Source organism: Zalophus californianus, chromosome 15, assembly GCF_009762305.2.
Source record: "Zalophus californianus isolate mZalCal1 chromosome 15, mZalCal1.pri.v2, whole genome shotgun sequence".
Lineage (NCBI taxonomy): Eukaryota > Metazoa > Chordata > Mammalia > Carnivora > Otariidae > Zalophus > Zalophus californianus.
This window is the reverse complement of record NC_045609.1, coordinates 13,276,956-13,298,128: the sequence shown is the minus strand read 5'-3', so window position 1 is coordinate 13,298,128 and position 21,173 is coordinate 13,276,956. Positions and strand designations below refer to the sequence as shown.

The 21,173-nt window shown below is 35.0% G+C and overlaps 1 protein-coding gene across 5 annotated transcripts in view; it reads right to left on the bottom strand.

Annotated features, from left to right (window-relative positions):
• Window positions 1-21,173, bottom strand: part of ARID4B (AT-rich interaction domain 4B) — a 139,297-nt gene that overhangs the window by 58,081 nt on the left and 60,043 nt on the right. For all 5 annotated transcript variants that reach the window (XR_003519195.1, XM_027590010.1, XM_027590024.1 and 2 more), the window contains exons 5-8: window positions 17,432-17,522; window positions 14,533-14,612; window positions 8,902-8,993; window positions 1,181-1,319 (exon numbers count right to left, since the gene is read on the bottom strand). Coding sequence is in view for 4 of the 5 variants with exons in the window: in XM_027590010.1 (XP_027445811.1) it covers window positions 1,181-1,319; window positions 8,902-8,993; window positions 14,533-14,612; window positions 17,432-17,522 (402 nt within the window). In the remaining variant the exon portion in view is untranslated. The remainder of the gene's footprint in view (window positions 1-1,180; window positions 1,320-8,901; window positions 8,994-14,532; window positions 14,613-17,431; window positions 17,523-21,173) is intronic.

The following is a 21,173-nucleotide window of genomic DNA, read 5'->3' as shown; positions in this document are numbered from 1 at the left end:
ACTAAACACTTGTAAAATTTAACTCAATTTATAAAAACTAATTTTAAAAACTGAAACCCAAATACTATTTATGTGATTATGTTAAGACTGTTTGATCGAGAACACAAGTTCACACTCTAGTTGACAAAAATTATTCATAACTGTCCAAAAGATCTCAATTTGGGGGGGGGATTACATATATGAATAATTCTAAGATTCTTTAAATAATACTGTGATGTTCCTACACCAATTACTGACAATTCGACATCGTAAATCCTTAAATATTTTCCTTATCATCAAGGAAACTATTGAGAAACTACAGGCGAGAGAATCTTAATACTGAATATATTAAGAGTGAAAAATTAATATTCCTGTTATTTAAGAAAAAGACAAACAAAACTTTTTTAAAACATGTTTTCAAAAGAAATTCTTACAAAGAATCTTAGTGCTTTAGGAAAAAAGAAATGATCGTATACACTGACATTTGTTTTCAGCTCACCATTAACCAAGTTACTTAATCTTTCCAATAATCAGTCTCCTGATCTCTTAGTGAGAATAAATAATATTACCTGCCTCACAGTCCTTGTAAAGGTTTTAACAGTCCTTGCAGAGAGCAGGCATCCAATAACTATTCGGCTGGACAGATGGGCATATGCAGAGGTACAAAGGTATCATAAAATATTTATATTTATAAAAACAAATAATTGCCCTTAGTTTTAATTGTAAGATACAATATAAGTTTTAATTGTAAGAGCCAGCATTCATTGGGCAATTACTTTGCGCAAAACCCTGAACTGATAAGCATTCAGGATAAAGAAAACAAATCATGTTCACTGAAAAGAACGATAAAGAGACATCATTTGCAGACAACAGTAGAAAAAGAAAGATTCTTCTGCAGTCTTTTGCATGATGAATTTAGAAGTTTTAAAAGTTTGCATTATGAATCTTCTACCCAAAATAGAGCAGTATAATGAACTCCCACATACCTACCCTCTAAAATTACCGTAATTTTGCCTTTCTTGGATGACTTAAGAGTTCTTGGTACTCAAAGACAATTTTGAAAGTAATCTTTGTGTAAACTAAATGACGCTAAAACCATTTTCCTACTCTGTACCTATGAAAAACACTAGTAAGATTATCAATTGTTTTCTTCATGAACCTAAATAGTTGAATTTTAAACTCTCATACTGAAGTTACTCACCAATGCAGGAAACCATAGTGCTTTCTTTTTATCCAAACTAATGTAATCTACACATACAACTTTTCCTAGTAGTTCATCGATCTGTTTCCTATCATCCTCATCTTCATCACTGGAGGATGAAGAAGACTCTTCCTCTGGTCTAGGGAAAGAAAAAAATAAGATATTTCCATTTATCTTCACAAAGAATGAGCATACCAAGTTGATAAATATAGGTATTCTAGAAATCTTACCTCATTTTCTAAAATCTACAGAATGGCAAATTTAAATTTTTAAACAATTTTCTAAATTTCTAAAGAATAACAAAAAGGGTTATCATTTGAAGAAAGCACATCATTTTCCTAAACATCCTTTGGGTTTATTTAGTGCTACTCTAAAAGGTTAAGGGGGGAGAACAGAACAGAGTAACACTGGTCCCCAAATTCTCAAAAAGCTGAAGGCCCCATACGAAACATCCCAGTACTACACTAAAATATATTAGATCCAACTCTCAGATTAAAGAAGTTCTAAAGATAGTAATTTTATACTCTCAGTACAAAGCTAATTTTAAAAAGGGGAAAAAAAGATCTTTATTTATTGGGGGCTTAGGGTGGGGAGAGAAGACAATCTGATAAGAGATCACCAATGCTATCCTTAATATCAAATATACACAAACCAGGAATTGATAAAATGTACAATACAGTTATTTTGTATTATGTTAGAAATTCCTTTCAGTTTACATTGTATATTGGACTAATAAATTAGAAAGAAGTTCACTGTCAGCAGAAAAAGGAACTATCTAAAACCATCCACTTGTTGTTAAGACAAAAGCACAGCAAAAAGTAAAACTAAAAAGGAAAAAAAAACACAAAACAAACAAAAATTCAACTCTGAGTCTGTTCCAAGAAAGCCCACAATCACTGTTAAAAAAAGATTCTAACAATTGAGTGCTCAAAATGCGCAGAGTAAGCAAAGACACTAAGAAATGAATAGACTACAATGTACATTCTTTTTTACAAATTAAAGAGAAGAATGGTTAGTGTTAATTACCTATAGGGATGAAAACATTTTTGAGATACTTGGCAATGACCAAGTTCACTGACAAAAAATGTAAACTGACAGATTATTTTAAAACCTTAAACATGATTTAACTATTTGGTTGATTGGGACAAATCTAATATACTCTAAAATTTGTCTTGATGCCTTTCCAAAGGGATGGCAACATAATGTCACTCCTTTATATATTTCAACATAATTATAAAAAAAGCAAAAACTATTATAATAATATTAAACATTTTAGAGTAATATAGGAAATATCACTATTTGATTTCAATGATCAAGGGACTTAAAAATTGTCCCCTGGTAAAAACAAAGCAAATTTTCAAGTTTGCTGCTGAAAACTAGTGTATTTCAAATGGCACTTAAAGCAGTTTAAAGTAGGGACATGGAAAGTAAGTAGGAGGTAGGAAAAACAAATATACCTTCATATTAGCAAAGCATAAAACCTTAAAAATAGGCACACAGCTTCGGACAGTAATGAAAGACCTCCCAAGTCTGAGTTCTAATTGATTAGAAGTGTTTCTCAAGGGCAATGACTTTTATCTCTTCACTTTCTAATGACTATAGAAGACATCCAACCTTAAAACCATAATTACTGCTTTTCTAAAGCAGCCATAAAAAACTTATTCAGCTAGGATGTAATGGACACTCTTCATGTTATTATCATTAGCAAGACAGAAAGTCCCAATATCATGGATAACATATATCAAACCTGTAAAACAGGGAGAGAGAAAACTGGGCTTTATTTGCCTAACAAAGTCATCTGCATCTTTATGAAGATTCTCATTTCCTTCTTAAGACTTAACAAGTGTGAAGATTTCAGACATCAGAAAGTGACGTATAAAAAAAAAGTCACTGCCTACATAAAACACCTATCCACCTTTCACATTAAATGTCCAAGTTTCACTCTAAAACCATTGCCCATTTATGGACTAGATTTCCTGGCCACCCCCACCCCCGCCCCCCGCCGGACCCCAGCAACTGAAGACTTTGTTCCAAGAGTACTCATTTCTCCGGTATCAATTTTTCTGCCCCTACTACATTGAGTCCCATCAGCATACTGTTATTTCCATCAATATGCTATTATTTCTCCCACTTAAAAAAAGAATCCCTTGACCTCACCTTCCCCACCCAGCTACTGCCACCTCGTTTCTCTACTCCCCTTTGCAGCCAAGTAACTTGGAATGCTCTACTCCTTAACATCAGGAAACCCTCTGACTCCTCTAAGTCTCTGTTCAAACGTCATTTCAGTTAGGTGACCCTGACAATCTCATTCATATTTACAACCTGCCTGCCCCAATCTCTCCTCACTTTTATTCTTTACCCACAGCATTTACAAATCCATCATACTATATAATCTACTTAGTTCTTTCTTACGTTTTCTCTTTATTGCCCATCTCCCCTATATGAGAGAATATAAGCTCTAAGGGCAGAGATTTTATCAATGCCTGTTTATTCACTGATATATCCCAAGTACCTGAACAGTGCTTGGCACAAGCATAGATATTCAATAAATATTTGCTGAGTAAATAAATGAATAGATTTATTTCTTTCTACGATGGTTATTTTTAATTTTATTTTTCCTGAAATCACAAAATGTATACAAGCAGTATAATGTACACAACCAGTATAAACCACACCACTATATATACCTAAGGCTCCTTTAACTTTTCCTCTTGGAGTTTAGCCAAGAAATAATTTACACAAGACACTCAATAAACTGAACTAAAATAAATGAGCATCAAAAATATTTTAAGGGGCGCCTGTGTGGCTCAGTTGGTGAAGTATCTGCCTTTAGCTCAGGTCATGATCCCGGGGTCCTGGGATCGAGCCCCACTTTGGGCTCCCTGCTCAGCAGGGGAATCTGCTTCTCCTTCTCCCTCTGCCCCGCCCCCCCCCCCGGGGTGTTCGCACACTTTCTCTCAAATAAATAAAAATAAAATGTAAAAATAATAAAAAATAACTTAAAAAAATATTTTAAGGGAGCAAATACAGAGCAAGCAGAGAACCTGCTTGGTTTTATTCCCCTCTGACAGCGTTGCTGCTTCAGTGGTAAGGTGGTATTTGTTTACAGAGCCAGAGCAAAATACTGCACTGTTTGTGACATAACATCTGATGCTGCCACTGGAAACAAAGCTAACTACTCGGGAATGTTTACCACCACAGAATAACAGCTAATTATTTAAGGGGACTGCACATCACTATTAATTCTAAATTAACTGTAAATTAAGTATGAAGAACTTTAGACAAGACGTGTGCCAAAGAACAGCAAATGACAAGAGGCAAACAGGAAACTGACTTCAATCATCCTTATGATTTCAGGCAAATAACTCAGTTTCAAATTTTGTACACTAAATTAAAAAACCTGTATTAGTCAGTATGAGAAAGTCTAACGAGGTACAGCTCCTTAGAAATTAAAACATATAGAACATATGGACATGTATATACTTACCAATAAAAGGATTTTATTTTTTCCCCAATTTTTAATCAAGAAGGAAACTAGAATCAAATTCTCGTCTCAAAATGAAACAGCAAACAATAAAAAAAATCTTCTAGAATTAGTGGTACTGGTTACATAATCTGTGAATACACTAAAAACACTGCACACTATACACTTTAAAAGGGTGAATTTTGTTATGTTAATTATATCTCAATGAAAAAAATTTTTAAAGATCTGCAGACCTATGAACACCAGGTACACATCACTATTTTACTGGGTAAACTTAGTACTGTGAATGGGTAAAATCCCTCCCCATAAATAATCACTATCAAGAACCACTATAAGCTTTCTTATGCTTTATTCTTTTTCTGAAGGAGAAAAAAAATAACAGCAAGCAGACTGATTTCTACTGTAGCAGCTGCATATACACTTTTGCCAGGTTATTGGAAAACACTTTTGAGAGGTGAGGGTACACAAATGTTTCTGTAATTTCAGGTATTATATTCTTTAGGCAGAATCAAACAAAACATCTGTATACGATGGTTAAATTATAAGGGCAAAATTCAATCAACTTATACACTGACTGAATGATCAATAACTTTCTTTAAAAAATTAAAAGAGAATGATAATCTTAAGAAAATAACTTGAACATATTAGAATTAACTAATTAAAGGTAGAATATAAATAAAACTCAATTGAAGGAAGGTGTCAAAAATAATTTTTGAATAGCTGGAGGCAGATTAACTGGTATGTGGATTAACAGTTGTTAAAAGAAAATATAAGTAGTGATATACTCATTAACAATAGAGTCTGAGGAATCCTGGGAAGAGATAACCTTATTTTTCTCTGTACAAAATTAAATTTTAAATGACAATCAGAGAATCAAAATGAAGACTTTTTTAGTTGAGTAACAGAAGAGGAAATGAAGGTCAGATAAATGACCTTAAGGTCCAGGTCCAAGACTTTGTTGTAGAAAATCACTCAGAAAGGGGAGAAAGAACTTTGAGGAACTGTAATTCAGGAGAAGGGCAATTCCAACCGTGGTACTCGCCTGTGGTGTCTATATACCATGGTGTTAAGATCTTTTGGCAATGAGAATGACCACCATAGTGAGGGGGAAGGAAGAGCAAGTAAAACAAGATTACAGATGAGAGGGGCTTCATTTCCTACAATAGTTAATTCTCAACCTCTGATCTGCCTTCTTACTTTGCACATATATGATACAATCCCAAGAGCAAATCTTTCATTATACAGAGATTCTCAACAGGAAAATCACTAACTTAGAATGTTTGCAGGAGTCTTTAGAAAGCAAAGATCAACTTGCTCAGTGACAAATGCATGCTTTAGTCTCATCTTCAAGAAAGGGAGACCTCAGCTTATAGATTTTTTAATACATCATAATTCTGGGTCATTTTTTGAAGATTACTCTAGGTGATAATCTATAAATTATCTTACTTTAAATTTATTTTTACACGTGTAGATGACAGTTGGAGAAAGATAAAACATGTCTAAATATTAGATGCAGTATTTTTAAAAAGAATTTTTGATAGACACAAAAACTTTTTCCTACAATATGCATATAATATGGAAATGTTGTTTTAAAGAATTCAAATAATATAGCCCAAAGCGGTTCCACTTAACAGACATAAACACTGTAAGCAGAATTTTTATATACTCACATATAAACACATTTTTATGAATGAAGTCAAGTCAAATACTGGTATTTCATGAAAATTTTTGCATTCAATATATAATGTTTGATATCTAGTATTTACACAGTGTTTCCTATATAAACACTTTGAGGATATGAATTCATTTAATCTCCGCAACAACTCAGAGATAGTTATACTATTATCTCAATTTCACAGATGAGAAAATTGAGGCATGAAGACTAAGTAATCTGCCCAGGGTTATATAGCAAGGAAGTGGCAGAGAGTTATTCACACCCAGGCCACCTGGCTCCACATTTCACACTCTTATCAAGCCACACTGCCACTCTGGAAAGCCAGAGAAGCAGAAATCTTCACTAATGAAATAATTTTACATTAAATACACCCCACCTCACTATTCTGACATCACCAATCATTATTAGAAGTTGACTACAGAACTATGGAAGACTCTAATGAGCAATGGTAGGTAAAATTTTAATATATAATTGAAGTCATTAATTTTCAAAGAGCCATCAAAAGGTTTATCTTGTAAATGCTTCAGTGAATATTCTATGGCAACAAAATATCCCTCTGGAAAAACTGATAACACTGTTAGATCACAGTAACATCAAATAATCACAACAGGATTCTTTCATATGAATAATGCTATCATACATTTTTCATTTATTTTTCTTTCTGGATAGAACAAGTCATATGCAGAAGAGTAAATAATTGTTATACCCTGAATAGCCTAAAGATAATCAAGTCATCAGCAAGCTAAATCACAAGTGAGAGAAATTATTCACTTAGTAATTGATTGAAAAACATCTTCTAAAAATTTTCAGGGAGTTAAAAAAAATGCATGGTCTGAATCACTAGTAGGAAAATACTAACATGAAATAATTTTTCAATGCAAGGATTAGTCTTTTAATTTCCTCCCTCAAAGGAGTCATTATTTATTTACTGTTAGAACTAATTCAGAAAGTAAGTGAAGTACTACTCTATCTAAATAAGAGTTAATCAGTTGAATGGGAAAAGGCCCACGGAGCACGGGTGAGTTCAAGTCCTCGTCCCTTCCTTCCTGTGTTCCTTGGATTACTGACTGTCCCTGAGCCCAATTCCCCCAGTTTTTAATATGGGTAAAAATCATACCTATCTTCATGAGTTTGCTCTAATGCTAAAAGTAAGCAATATGAGAGATAGCGCTTACCCAATTTCTATCTTCAAAGCTCAGCCACAATTAGATTTAATACGGGATTCTAAATACTGAATGAAAGCATTCACTTATGCTAGAGATTTCAATAATTCAACTCAACATTTATTTTTAACAGCCATTCTGACAATATTTGGGCTTAGACATGTTAAAATTTTTTCAATTTTATCCAAGTGAAATGTTCAAAATTGTTTTTAAAATAACCTCCAATAGAATATATTAAAATCCCACCCCTTCCCATTTTCTTCTCCTGCTCCTATGGGGGCAACTATGTTTTTAACTGTTTCAGCTGTTTCTTTGATAGTTACTACCTTATCTCTAAATAATACTCTTATACTAACTTATACATTGTATACATTATTCTGTTGACTTCCTATTGTTACTAGGACTTAATCTTATATTTAAGCCACCTCCTCTCCCTCCATCTTACTAAGTTTTCCTTTCTGATGTAATTTTCAGGGTGAGTTACCTAATGCCTTTGCTATTTTTTTCTCTATTTGTTATCACATTATCTTTAATTTCCCCCCAATGTTCCATTATATTAGGTAATTGAGTCCACCTTTTAAAGAGACTTTCATTCTTCCACTCTGCATTCTATTGGCTACCAGCATCTAGTATTACAACAGAGAAGTCTGATGCTACTCTGCTTCCCAGTCCTTCACAATAAATTATTTTTTTTGAAAACTGTTTGAAAATTGTTTCTTTCTCTCTGATGACCCTCTGATCCTGTGATCCTTTTTAATTTAGAGCCTTCTGGAGCCTAAGCATGGTCCATTAAAAGTAATTTGTTAAATAGGTAGAATATATGTCACAACTGTAAGACATAAAAATAAGTAAGATGGTTTCTGTCAAGGAGATTAAGATTATTAGGAAGAGAAAACAAATACTACAATGACAATAACAGGTGAAATACTGTTTTTGACATTAGATAAATGCAAAGAATTTAGAGGGTTCAGGGGAAAGAAAACAGGTCTGTTTTCAAGGAAAGAGTAGGGAGACAAAACAGTTCACATAAAGGTGGGAGCATTTCTGTTGGAGATTGAATGAGTGGGACAATGACATGTATGGGTGGATTTGAGAAAGAAAAAAAAGCATGAATAAAAGCATGGTATCAGGTAAACAAAGGATGTATTCAGCGAACGTTGACTGGCTCCATTCTGACTACAGCATCAAGATACATGTAGGGAGAAATGGCAGGTAGATATACAACTGTTAAGGTTGGCTGAGCATGGAGAATCTCAAGCACCCGTGCTAAGGAGTCTGAAATTACTATGAGATCCAGTTAGCATTTTGCAAAGTACAATTTCAAATTAGTAACTCTTAAAACAATACTAGAAGGAGAAATGAATTCAGGTTCAACTAACAGTTATGAAAATGGACTTACATATGATTAGATCTTCTTCCTCTATTTGTTTTCTTCCCTATGACAGGAGTGCCAAAATGTTCAGGGTTGGTGAGTGGGAGCTGGTCTAATGTCTGTGGGTAAGAACATAAACCCATCAAAGTTATGACGTAACAAGTTCTTTTTCCCTTTATACCAAATCAGTTTAAGAATATGCTTAGATTTGAAGATTAAAAACTGCCCCAAGGAAGCCTAAAATACAACTTTCCTAAAGAGAGACAACTGTCATTTCAAAGATATTAGAATAAAGATGAATGAACCCATTACTGGGGGCAGGGGGGGAGTGAAAAGAAATTAAGTTGTTCTTTCCTCATGGTTTCATTATCTATTTGAAGGCTGAAAGACTTCTAAGAATGATTAAAATACAAAAAAAAACACAGCTCAGTAGAAAATAGACTGGGGAGATAAGAAATCTATATGTAAGGACCTAGCACCTGCATTGGAGCCAATTGCAAATAAAATTTCTCTTTGTTCAAAGGGAATCATAACCCATAATATAAAATTCTTAGTAACAAACAAAATTATCCAAAAAAAAGCATCAACTGCTTGAAAAAAGGCTTTAGGTAGGATATATTATTACTCTGCAAACATTTTCTGCAATAAACCTTTTTTAAAGAATATGTAAATATTGACTTTTCTAAATTTAATTTTCCCTTCCTTTGTAATCTGCAGCATCCAATATGGTGCTTGGTATGAAGATAATGATCAGTAAATAAACATGTCTTGTTGTCAAATGACAGTTCATGTCAAACCCTTTGTCCCTCACCCCATCCTAAAATCATGATTTCCAGGTGAGGAATTGGTTGTTGGTTAAAAGCAGAATGAAGAAAAAAGGGATCCTGGAATGATTCCCTTCATTTCTCAGTATCAGATACTTCTTAGATTTTTCTTGCCATTATTTCCTGCAAAGGTTTATATAACTAAAAAGTTAAGGTCTCAATCTGAAGACGCTATCTCAACTAACTGAATTCTCTGAATATCAATTTTGATAATCCTACTTTTTCTGCCTTTTTAAGATCTTCCACACAGTTGCTATTCCTTTCATCCAATAGAAGCTCTGCTATTACAGATAATTTCATGAATACCAGGGGAACTAAAGACCCCACAAAAACTGTCAGGATGGGAGTGAGGGTGAGAAACTACTTCAGATAAAGACTTCTCAAAGTTACAAACCAGGGTGTTATATGAAAGGGTATACATCAATTTAGATTAAAAAAAAAAAAATCAGACTATCTAAATATAAACTTAATATTTAAAACTTTTATTTTTAAAACAGATAATTTTGTTGAAAATATGATGAACTAAAATGTGAAAGGGGAAGCATATTAATAATCTTGTATAACTTATTAGACTGCATAACTTCTGAGGATATATGTAAATGTACCTGAGGTACAGAGATCTATGTACCCAACAACAAAGAATACTGATATAGGTAAAAGGTACTACCCATAAAACATAAAGATCAATTCCTTCAGAAGACACAAAATATATTAACTTTTTATATGGCATAAAATCTAATCTTTCAAATCTAGCTTAAGTCAGGCATTTAAAAGATATTTAGAGGGGCATCTAAGTAGCTCAGTCACTTCGGCATCTGACTCCTGATTTCAGCTCAGGTCATGACCTCGGGGGTCCTGGGATCGAGCCCCGTGTCCAGCTCCACACTCTGCGGGGAGTCTACTTGAGGATTCTTTTTCTCCCCCACCCTCTGTTCCTTTACTCTCTCTCTCAAATAAATAAAATTTTAATAAATAAATAAATAACAAAAAAATCTGGAGGCAAAAGTTGGTCCAAATACAGTAATATACCAAACAAAACCTCTTTAGAAGTCACTTGTCAGGGGTGCCTGGGTGGCTCAGTCGGTTGTGTCTGCCTTTGGCTCAGGTCACGATCCTGGGGTTCTGGAATCGAGCCCCGCTTATCAGGCTCCCTGCTCAACGGGGAGTCTGTTTGTCCCTCTCCCTCTCTGCTTCTCACCCCTTCTCGTGCACTCTCTCTCTCTCTCAAACAAATAAGTAAAACCTTAAAAAAAAAAAGTCACTTGTCATTAACTCCTAATTACGCTTCCCAAGAGCAAAAACTTTCAAAGTACTATATTTGGTAAACAGAGAAAATAAATTAATCTAGATTCACTTTCGGTCAAACTAACAGAAGGATTAAATGCCCCGCCTCACTCCCCTAAAATTAAGATTGCTCTTGTGAAAGCATAGACTTCTATTAAGTACTGTGATTTCTATTTTAAGCATCTGGTATTCACCGGTTACAGGAAAGAAAATATCCAGGATTTCTGATTTCTCTCCCTATGTAATAAAGAGTTAGAACAGTAAGAAGCCGTATCTCTGTCCCTGGCCTCAAACCATGTCCAGGAAAGTAGGAGCACCTTTATTTCAAGTGAGAGAAAAGACTGTGGGGAGGTTAGAATGTGTCTCGTCAAAACCTAAAGAGCAAAAAGAAGAGACTCCTAGCTATACTGAAGGCTAAAAGAAAATTCCATAGGCCTAGGGGAAACACGCCTATGTCCCTGTTTCTTAAATGGGCTATAGGAAATATGGAGCTGAGATTTTATCTAACTTTTCTTTAGAGTTTTTGACTGCATGTAGTAAATGCACAGCAAATACCAGCTGATGAAACTACTTCTGAAGTATATGCTCTGCAGAAATGCCCCAACCCCTGGGCAGTGGCAACACTCTCACTAAGCCGGTTAGGGCTAGAATCAGTGATGTTAGTGCTGGAATTCAGACTGACGGAAGTGCTGTTGTGATCTCTTATTATGGAAATCTTTTAAATTTAAGTCTTTAAGTATGTAGCTTATTAATGGAATTAGTGACCCCAAACACTGCCAGTGGCTTTTTGCTCAAAGACCAAAGTTATTACTGATAATAACAATGCTCTAAGTAATTTTTTGACAAATTAAAAATGTTTTTTGAAAATATCAAAAATATCAAATAAAGGAAAGGAATACATAGATGGCAGATTAAATACACTCCTGGCCATGCTATCACAGAACTCAGTACATTTATAATCTTAAAATATTTGTTTGATTAATGCTCTTTCTCCTCCAACAGATGGTAAGTTACTCGAGGATAAATTCCATGTCTACTTGGCCTATCCTGGTGTCTCCAGTACCTAACATAACACCTGGCTTATGAGAATGGGATATGGAACAATACACCAGTATTCTAAGTACCCTCTAGCAAAACATAGAGTCTAACACATATAGACACACACAGTAAAAGTGGTCCGCCTTGAAGATGAGAAGGATACACTGAACTACTTGCTTATACGGCTTCAGCCTTTACACTACAAATGTCATGAACTACACAATTCTCCTAAAATAAAAAGTATTTTAGATATTTCTCTGGATTAAATAATAAATAAGGCACATGCTTTCACTAAGCATATGAAAAATCAAGTCTTCAAGCTCCCATATTCACTCACTGACGTACTATAACTGTACACATGTTCTAAGGGAAATGAAATTATTTTTAAGAATTACATAAACTTAGGGGCGCCTGGCTGGCTTAGTCGGAAAAGCATGCAACTCTTGCTCTCAGGGCTGTGATTTTGAGCCCCACACTGGGTGTAGAGATTAAATAAATAAAACATGAACAAAATTACATAACTTATAAAGAATTGTTACTTTATCACTGCAAAAAGCCAAAATTCACTGCAAATTCTAAAGCTGTATTTCCTATATTTAAACCTTCACAATTAATTCAACAAATATTTACTGAAGGCTTTTGTATAGAAAACACTGCTGGGAAAAGAAGAGCCTATCAAAATGACAAAAAGATGGCTATACCCCCAAAACAGCTTAAAAGCTTACAGGGAAAATAAGAAAAGTAATAAAAAAGACCATCAAATAAGAATAAGAGAAGTGCCAAAGGATCAAAGGATAAGGGATCAAATCTGGTTAGAAAGCTCATGAAAGACCTCATGGAGGAACATTAAGAGGAGCAGTACTCAGCAGAAACCAAGAAAAGAATATGAATCATAATCTGAAAATACCAAGTAGTCTTATAAGACAGAAGTACAGGGAAATGGGGCACTGGCTGGCTCAATCAGAAGAGCATGTGACTCTTGATAGTGGGTTGTGAGTTCGAGCCCCACACTGGGAATAGAGATTACTTAAATAAAAACTTAAAAAAAAAAAAAGGAAAAAGAAAAAATAAGTACAAGGAAATGTTATAATCTGAGACTGAAAAAACAGGCTGGAATCATAATACACAGAACCTGTCCCAAATTCTGAACTGCATTAGGAATTCAATTATTTAAAGGAAAGGAAAATATATATATATATTTTTTAAGATTTTATTTATTTATTTCTTTGACAGAGACACAGCGAGAAAGGGAACACAAGCAGGGGGGAGTGGGAGAGGGAGAAGCAGGCTTCCCGCTGAGCAGGGAGCCGGATGCAGGGCTTGATCCCAGGACCCTGGGATCATGACCTGAGCCGAAGGCAGATGCAAAATGACTGAGCCACCCAGGTGCCCCAAGGAAAATATTTTCAAAACAAGAAAACATAAAGTTTAATAGTTTAATAAATAATATAAAAACATTCCCCAAAGAAACACTGTTCTAAATAGTGACAAGAAGAAAAGTAATCATGGTTTGGCCACATTGTGCATTAATTAATATTGATTGGCTGGACTACAGAATGTAACACTTTAACAATATGTCCATTTTTAAAATTCTGGACTGCAAGCTCCTGATTTACAAAACTTTGTGAACCCTCCCTCCATTCTTACTAACTTAACACCTTTCAATTCTAGAGCATGGCTTTGGTACTAGAAAATACTGGTTTGAGAACCAGCTCTGACCATCAGTTTCACCATCTGTAAATTGAAGATAATAATGCTATCTACTTCATAGTGTTATGAATGTGATGATGTAGGTAAAGCAGTGAGCAAAGTCCCTGGCAAATATAAGCACTTCATTTATTCATCTGACTACCATTTATTCAGCTCCAACTCTATGCCAGGCACTGTCCAAGGAACCAGGAATGAGTGGTGAAGAAGACATATAAAATCCCCGCCCTTGTGACACATTCTAAGGAGGAAGGCAGACAAATAACTAAGCACATACGTATCCTGATGTCAGAGAATGACACAAGCTATGAAGAAACTTCAGTCAACCTAAAAGGATTAAAAGGACGGCAGGGACTCGTGCAGAAAGGGCAGTCAGGCAAGGCATCTTTGAAGAGGGGGCTATAATAACGTCAGCCAGCGGCAGCAGAAGCAGTAGTAGTAGTTAGGGACTGCTTACAGGAGCTACAGATCCTTTCATGATGAGGGGGTTTAAGTGGATTATAAAAGGAACATCTCTTTGCTACAATTATTTAAAATTAGAGTCTACATAAAAGTTGCCTGAAGATAACAGTTAAGCAAGATCATTGCATTTTCATTGTGGACAAATGCTAAAATATTCTTAGGGAAAAAAAAAGGATATATCACCTGGTACTCAAACACAAGGCCTTAAACAGGATTCAGAGATTACATGATAATGGTATTAATGAATTTTCCTGATTAACAAGTAAGTTGAGTTGAGAAAGAAAAATATGCTCCCCCTAATACAAAATATGAAGACACAGTCATTCATTAAATGATTACTTACTTCACTTTCAGCAAAATGCCTCTCTCCTTTCAGGCACAGTGAAGATCGTCTCAGTGTCTTCTCATCTCCATCATCAAAAACTAGGAGAGGAGGTAAAATTGGAAACTACTGAAGGATTTTTCAAAGATTAACAAGATGATATAAATTATCATTTAATTTTCTGAGTGCAAACAGAACTATTGTTTCAGAAGATTACATTTGAAATTCAGTTCACATTTTATGTTTTCTGACAACTTCAAATACAGAATATGCTTTCCAATTTCTAGCAATAAGGAAATAATATACCTGAAAGGAAAACATCTTCCCTGACCCAGAAAACACCAAAAAAAAAAAAAAAAATAAGAAGTTAGCATTTTAGGAAGAAACAATTTAAATGCTAATTAACCTTTCTCAACATGGTAAAGGAAAGGCAAGTTTTCCAACTGGTAAATACTGACAGATTTACCTAGAAAACAAAAAGAATACAAATGTATATATTCAGACTGCCCCTAAAAAATGACTCTACTTTTACTACTTAAAGCAGGGTTTCTAAACCTGAGCACTACTAACATTTTGGGGCAGATAATTCTTTGTCACGAACGGCTATCCTGAACACGACAGGATACTGAGCAGCTTCCCTGGCCTCTAGCCACTAGATGCCACTAGTGGCTCCCCATTTGTGACAACCAAAGCTGCGGACATTGCCAAGTGCTCCCCATTGAAAACTACTTATTTAAAGTACAAAAATGTTCCAGCAAATTTACTGTAAGTTTATGCATACACAGAATATATGCATATTTTATACTGTAATTTTAGCATATACTTACATTCCTCGCAAATCATGGGGAAAAAATACATCTATTCAAAATAAAGTTACCAAGCTGTGATTTTAGAAATAGCAATTTTTACCTAAGTAACAAAATTAGGTTCTTACATATTAAGTGAAATTTCATGTGAGACTGGATAAATAACTTTTAGTACAATGTTTTAATGTTGTAACTAAAATATTCAACGAAAAAAATGCCACATTTATGAGACTGACTACCATACATAATTACCATGTAGACTTACTGCACAGAACATGCTCACAGTCTTGTCACCTACATAAAGTCAAATTTTCCTGTCTCAAATTAAAATTTCCCTTCTCTTCACCAAGTTTTTCCCCACCCCACAAAAATGTAGAGAAAACTCATCTATACTATGTCAAAGGTCCATCAAATTTTGACAACATCAAAGACATTTTAACTAGGTGTTTACTCTCATCCATGAGGTCATTAAAGAGTAAGAATTATTCCCATTCAATAAATAATACCAGGATAAATGGCTATTAATTGGGGGGAAAATATGACATTTCAGAATGTCCAAAAAATAAAAAATAAACTGTAGATGAAATAAACAGCTATTTGCAAAACAAAAACAATACTATAAACTGAAAAATACAATGGAAAATAAATTTATAACACTGATGGAAGGAAGCCCTTTAAAACAAGATTCAAAATTAAAACTACAAAGGAAAAGGTGACCACAGGAAAAACTGACAATATGAAAACTGATAGTGAAAATAAAAGTAAATAGGAGAAAAATACTTGCAACTAAGGTAGCCAGGGGTTAATATTCAGAATATACAAAGATCTCATGTCCTAAAAATAAGAAAATGTAACCATCCCAACAGGACAAGGGGGAGACTGGGAAGACACTGTAAGATGGTAATTCAAAAGGGGCGCCTGGGTGGCTCAGTCAGTTAAGCCTCCAACTCCTGGTTTCAGCTCAGGTCATGATCTCATGGATCTTAAGATCAAGCCCTATGCCAGGCTCTGCACTCACCAGGGTGTCTGCTTAAGATTCTCTCCTTCTGCCCCTCCCCGCACTCACGCACGTGAGCCCTTTCTCTCTCTAAAACAAGTAAGTCTTAAAGGAAAAAAAAAGATGGAGGGGCGCCTGGAGGGCTCAGTTGGTTAAGCATCTGCCTTCAGCTCAGGATGGAGCCCCGCATCAGGCTTCCTACTCAGCAGAAAGTCAGCTTTCTCTCTCTCTCTCTCCCCTCCTCCCTCTGCCCCTCCCCACTGGTCATTCTCTCTCTCTCAAATAAATAAATCTTAAAAACATATGAATAAATAAAAAGATGGTAATTTGAAAGAGAGAAAATACAAATGAAATGATGTTCCTTTCAATAAACATATGAAAAAAATGTTCAATCTCACTTAATCACAGGAGGGGAGTATTAAAACGAAACTGAGATACTACTTTGTATCCAGATGGGCAAACATTTTTACAGATTACTAAAATCAACTTTTACCTGGGCTGGGAAAATGAGTGCACTCACACACTGTCCACTGAAGTGTAAATGAATACCCTCCTCTAGAAAGACAGTTTTCACTACCTAAGTTTTAAAGTACATTTCACCTCACTATGTCTGGGCCTCAATGTACACATACACCAGGAAAATACAAGAATAATGTACATGTACAAGACATTCAATCCAGGATTTATTGTAATGGCAAGAAAACTGGCAACACCATAAGTAAAAGAAAATAAATTATGGTACATCAAATATGAAAATACTACTATAATTAAAAGAAACTTCTCTGTTGCACAACATGAATACACTTAACACCACTGAAATGTACACTTAAAAATAGTTAAGATAGAAAAAATTTCTTTAAGATATACTTTGAAGTGAAAAAAGCTACAAATTCAACTGTATAATATATACACTAATTTCAAATTATACTTTATGTACATACTTATGAAATAAAAACTTTTAAGACCTGGAAAGATTAAAAAAAAACATTAACAGCAAAACAAAAACAAAAAATATTAACAGTAATAATATCTATGGCATTAGGGGAGGAACTGAATCAAGGAAATTTTGATGTGTATTATCTTTGAAAATACATTTTTAAAAGATTTATTCCCTTACCTACAGTGTACCAACTTGCATCTGTTAACTTATTGATAACAGCTTCCTGATATGCACCATCAAGATTCTTCACTTCCACAATAGCTCCGACCTAAAGTATTTTTAAAAAGTTAGAAAAACTTTTAGAAGGTAAATGAATAAAACAAAAACTAGCTCTTTTTGTTTTTAACTGAGTGCATGGTGGCAAACAATAAAAAAAAACTACTGATTTGATTTGTCTTAAGCCGCCAGCAGTTTTACCTACCACTGTTTTTGTACCATCAGTGAAAATGTCAACACAGTAAAAAAGGTAAATAATATCTAAGTATTGTTATGAAAATAGTTTTGCCCTTACAGCCTCCCTGAAAGGGGTCCTGGGAGCCCCCAGAGGTCCTCAGACCACACTTTAAGAACCACGATCTCTGAAGTTGGACTACCCTTGCCTTATATTAGCACTCGTCCTTCAAAGAGGCCGGGGAAAGGTAGAAACGAGAAAGAGCTTTGACATCTCCTTAAGAGTTATAATGTTCCACTAATGACAATCATTTAAAATATTTTCCATCTAATCAAGAAAATGCCGATAATTACATTTATATGGTCTTTGTAACTACCTCAAACTAAGAAGTTTCTGCACAGTGAAGGAAATCATCAGGAAATCATCAACAAAATGAAAAGGGAACCTACTGAGTGGGAGAAAATATTTTCAAATATTTTATCTGATAAGGGGTTAATTATCCAATATATATAGAGAGAACTCATATAACTCAATAGCAAAAAACCAAACAATCCCATTAGAAAATGGGTAGAAGATCTGAACAGACATTTTTCCAAAGACACACATGTGGCCAACAGGGACATATAAAGATGCTCAACATCACTCATCATCAGGGAAATGAAATCAAAACCGTAACGAGATATCACCTCACACCTATCAGAATGGCTATTATCAAAAAGACAACAAAAAGCAAGTGTTAGCAAAGATATGGGAAAAAGGGAACCTTTGTGCACTGTTGGTGGGAATATAAAATAAATTGGTGTACAGCCACTATAGTAAACAGTATGGAGGTATTTAAATTAAAAATAGAACTCTGACCCAGGAATTCCGCTACTGGGCACCTATCCATAGAAAATGAAAACATTAATTCAGAAAGGTATCAGCACCCCCATGTTCACTGCAGCATTATTTACAACAGCGAAGATATGGAAACAACCTAAGTATCCACTGGTGGATGCATGGATATAGGAAAAAATATACAGATAACGGAATACTATTCAGCCATAAAAAGGAAGGAAATCTTGCCATTTGCAACAACATGGATGGGCTCTGAGGACCTTATACTAAGTGAAATAAGTCAGTTAGAGAAAGACAAGTATCATATGATATCACTTATATGTGGAATCTAAAAAATAAAACAAACAAACAAAGCTCATAGACACAGAGAACAAACTGGTCATTGCCAGTGGGTGGGAAGGGAGTGGGGAATAGGCAAAATGGGTAAAAGTGGTCAAAAGGTACAAACTTCCAGTTATAAAATAAATTAAGTCCTAGGGATATAATATACAGACAGCATGGTTACCCTAGTCAACAGTACCATATTGCACATTTGAAAGTTGCCAGGAGATTAAATCTTAAAAGTCTCCATCATAAGCAAAAAAAAAAAAAAAAAAAAAAATTAAACTATGTATAGTAATGGATGTAACTAGACTTACTGTATTAATGAAACATTGAATCAGTATCTTGTACACCCAAAACTAATAAGATATTATATGTCAATCATAAAATAAAATACAAGTATATGGTCTTTATGATGATACCAAAAAATAAACTTGTTCAGAGTCTGTTAGCCCCACACAATGCTCAAAATGGGGAAGGAAGCTGGAGAATTAATAGAGCTCTTATTAAATGACTACAGTCAATAAATACACGGTAATATTTTTTTATTTAATAAGTGGTCTAGGTATTACATTTCATGTGAACTCATTAGAAAATATATTGAGATAAAATGACCATCACTTTTGGTAGGTTTATTTCCTCTAAGAGAAACATTTATCCAAATGCTGACACTTTCTATCAGGTAATAGAAAGCTACGAAGTATATTAGGGAATGATTTAAACTCTACACACACGCAAAAAAAAAAAAAAAAACAATAGACAAAAAAAATATTTTAACAATCTTGACACCAAAATTTAATATACCTGCCTATGTCAAAATCGAAATTGGTCCTTAGCCCTAATCACAAAGAACAATTCAATACAGTAAGAAAAGCCAAACAAGTAAAATAAACCAACTGTGCCATAAAGAGGTGGGAGCAGAAGGAGAAAAAGAGGGCCTGAGGATACAAAGTGGTTGCCTTTTCTATCTCTTCACAACACTGAGCATATCTTGTAGCTGACAGGAGCTGGTCCGAGCCAATGTGAACAGGGCACCTGTCAGTGAGAGCTATGCTGGTGTGCTTCTAAGGCAAAAACACAAATAAGGCACAGAAGTGTATGTGTTCTGAACATTCAGAGGTCACATGCTTCAATGACAAGGGGGTGACCCTATCAGAATTCTAGCTCTGTCATTACTGGCTGGCATGGCCAGATTATTTTATGTCCCTTTAGTGTCTTATGTAAAGAGCTGTTAGGATTATATAAGATAGAATTTGCAAAAGACTTATTAGCACAGCACTGGCACATACTAAGTGCTAAACAAATGGTGACAAGCATCATAAGTATACATGTTTTGTCTTTTATGTCCCTGAAAATGATGAACATGTGCATGTAACACTAAAAATGGCACCTACAAAACAGAAATGGTGGAAAATAATTTTTATAAGGCAAGACTTTTTTTTTCATTACAAGCTTTAGCTCTCTATAGGGCCTACTAATGCTCTGGGGATCCAATTAAAAGTCTTTAAAAAAAAAAGGCTTTAAGTCAACCACAAACAAATAACTGGCAGATACACATATCTAATTCCCCCAAAAGTACAGCTCTGTCCGTAAAGGATTTTTCTTGTATCTACAAATGTTTCTTCAATTTTGTTAGCATTTCTTAAAAGTCACCCAGGCAGGCCATTGTCTAATTTTCAGACATTCAAAAGGGCCAAAGAGCACACCGTGGCTACCCACACACTCCCTTTAGCTTGCTCACTAGTAGAAAGTAGAACAGTACTCATTTCACCCACCAGTGAGGAGAAATTAATGCAAATAAATAAAACTATCTGTATGTAACATGCTTACCACTTTAATTGCCTGATAACCCTTAAAAAATTTCATTTGCCTGTAGTTGCTTCAACAAATTAGCACTCTAAAAGCTCTTTGTGGCTCAGTCGGTTAAGTGTCTGCCTTCCGCTCAGGTCATGATCTCAGGGTCCTGGGATCAAGCCCCATGTCGGGTTCCCTACTCAGCAGGGAGTCTGCTTCTCCCTCTCCCTCTGCCCCTCCCTGCGCTTGTGCACACACACACACACACTCTCTCTCTCTCTCAAATAAATAAAATCTTAAAATAAATGAATAAGGGGCGCCTGGGTGGCTCAGTCGTTAGGCGCCTGCCTTCGGCTCAGGTCATGATCCCAGGGTCCTGTGATTGAGCCCCACATCAGACTCCCTGCTCAGCAGGAAGCCTGCTTCTCCCTCTCCCACTCCCCCTGCTTGTGCTCCCTCTCTCGCTGTGTCTCTCTCTGTCAAATAAATAAATCAAATCTTTAATAAATAAATAAATAAATAAAAGCTCTGAGGTTCTTAATGTGTTGGGGTTTTTCCCTTACTTTTCACATTATC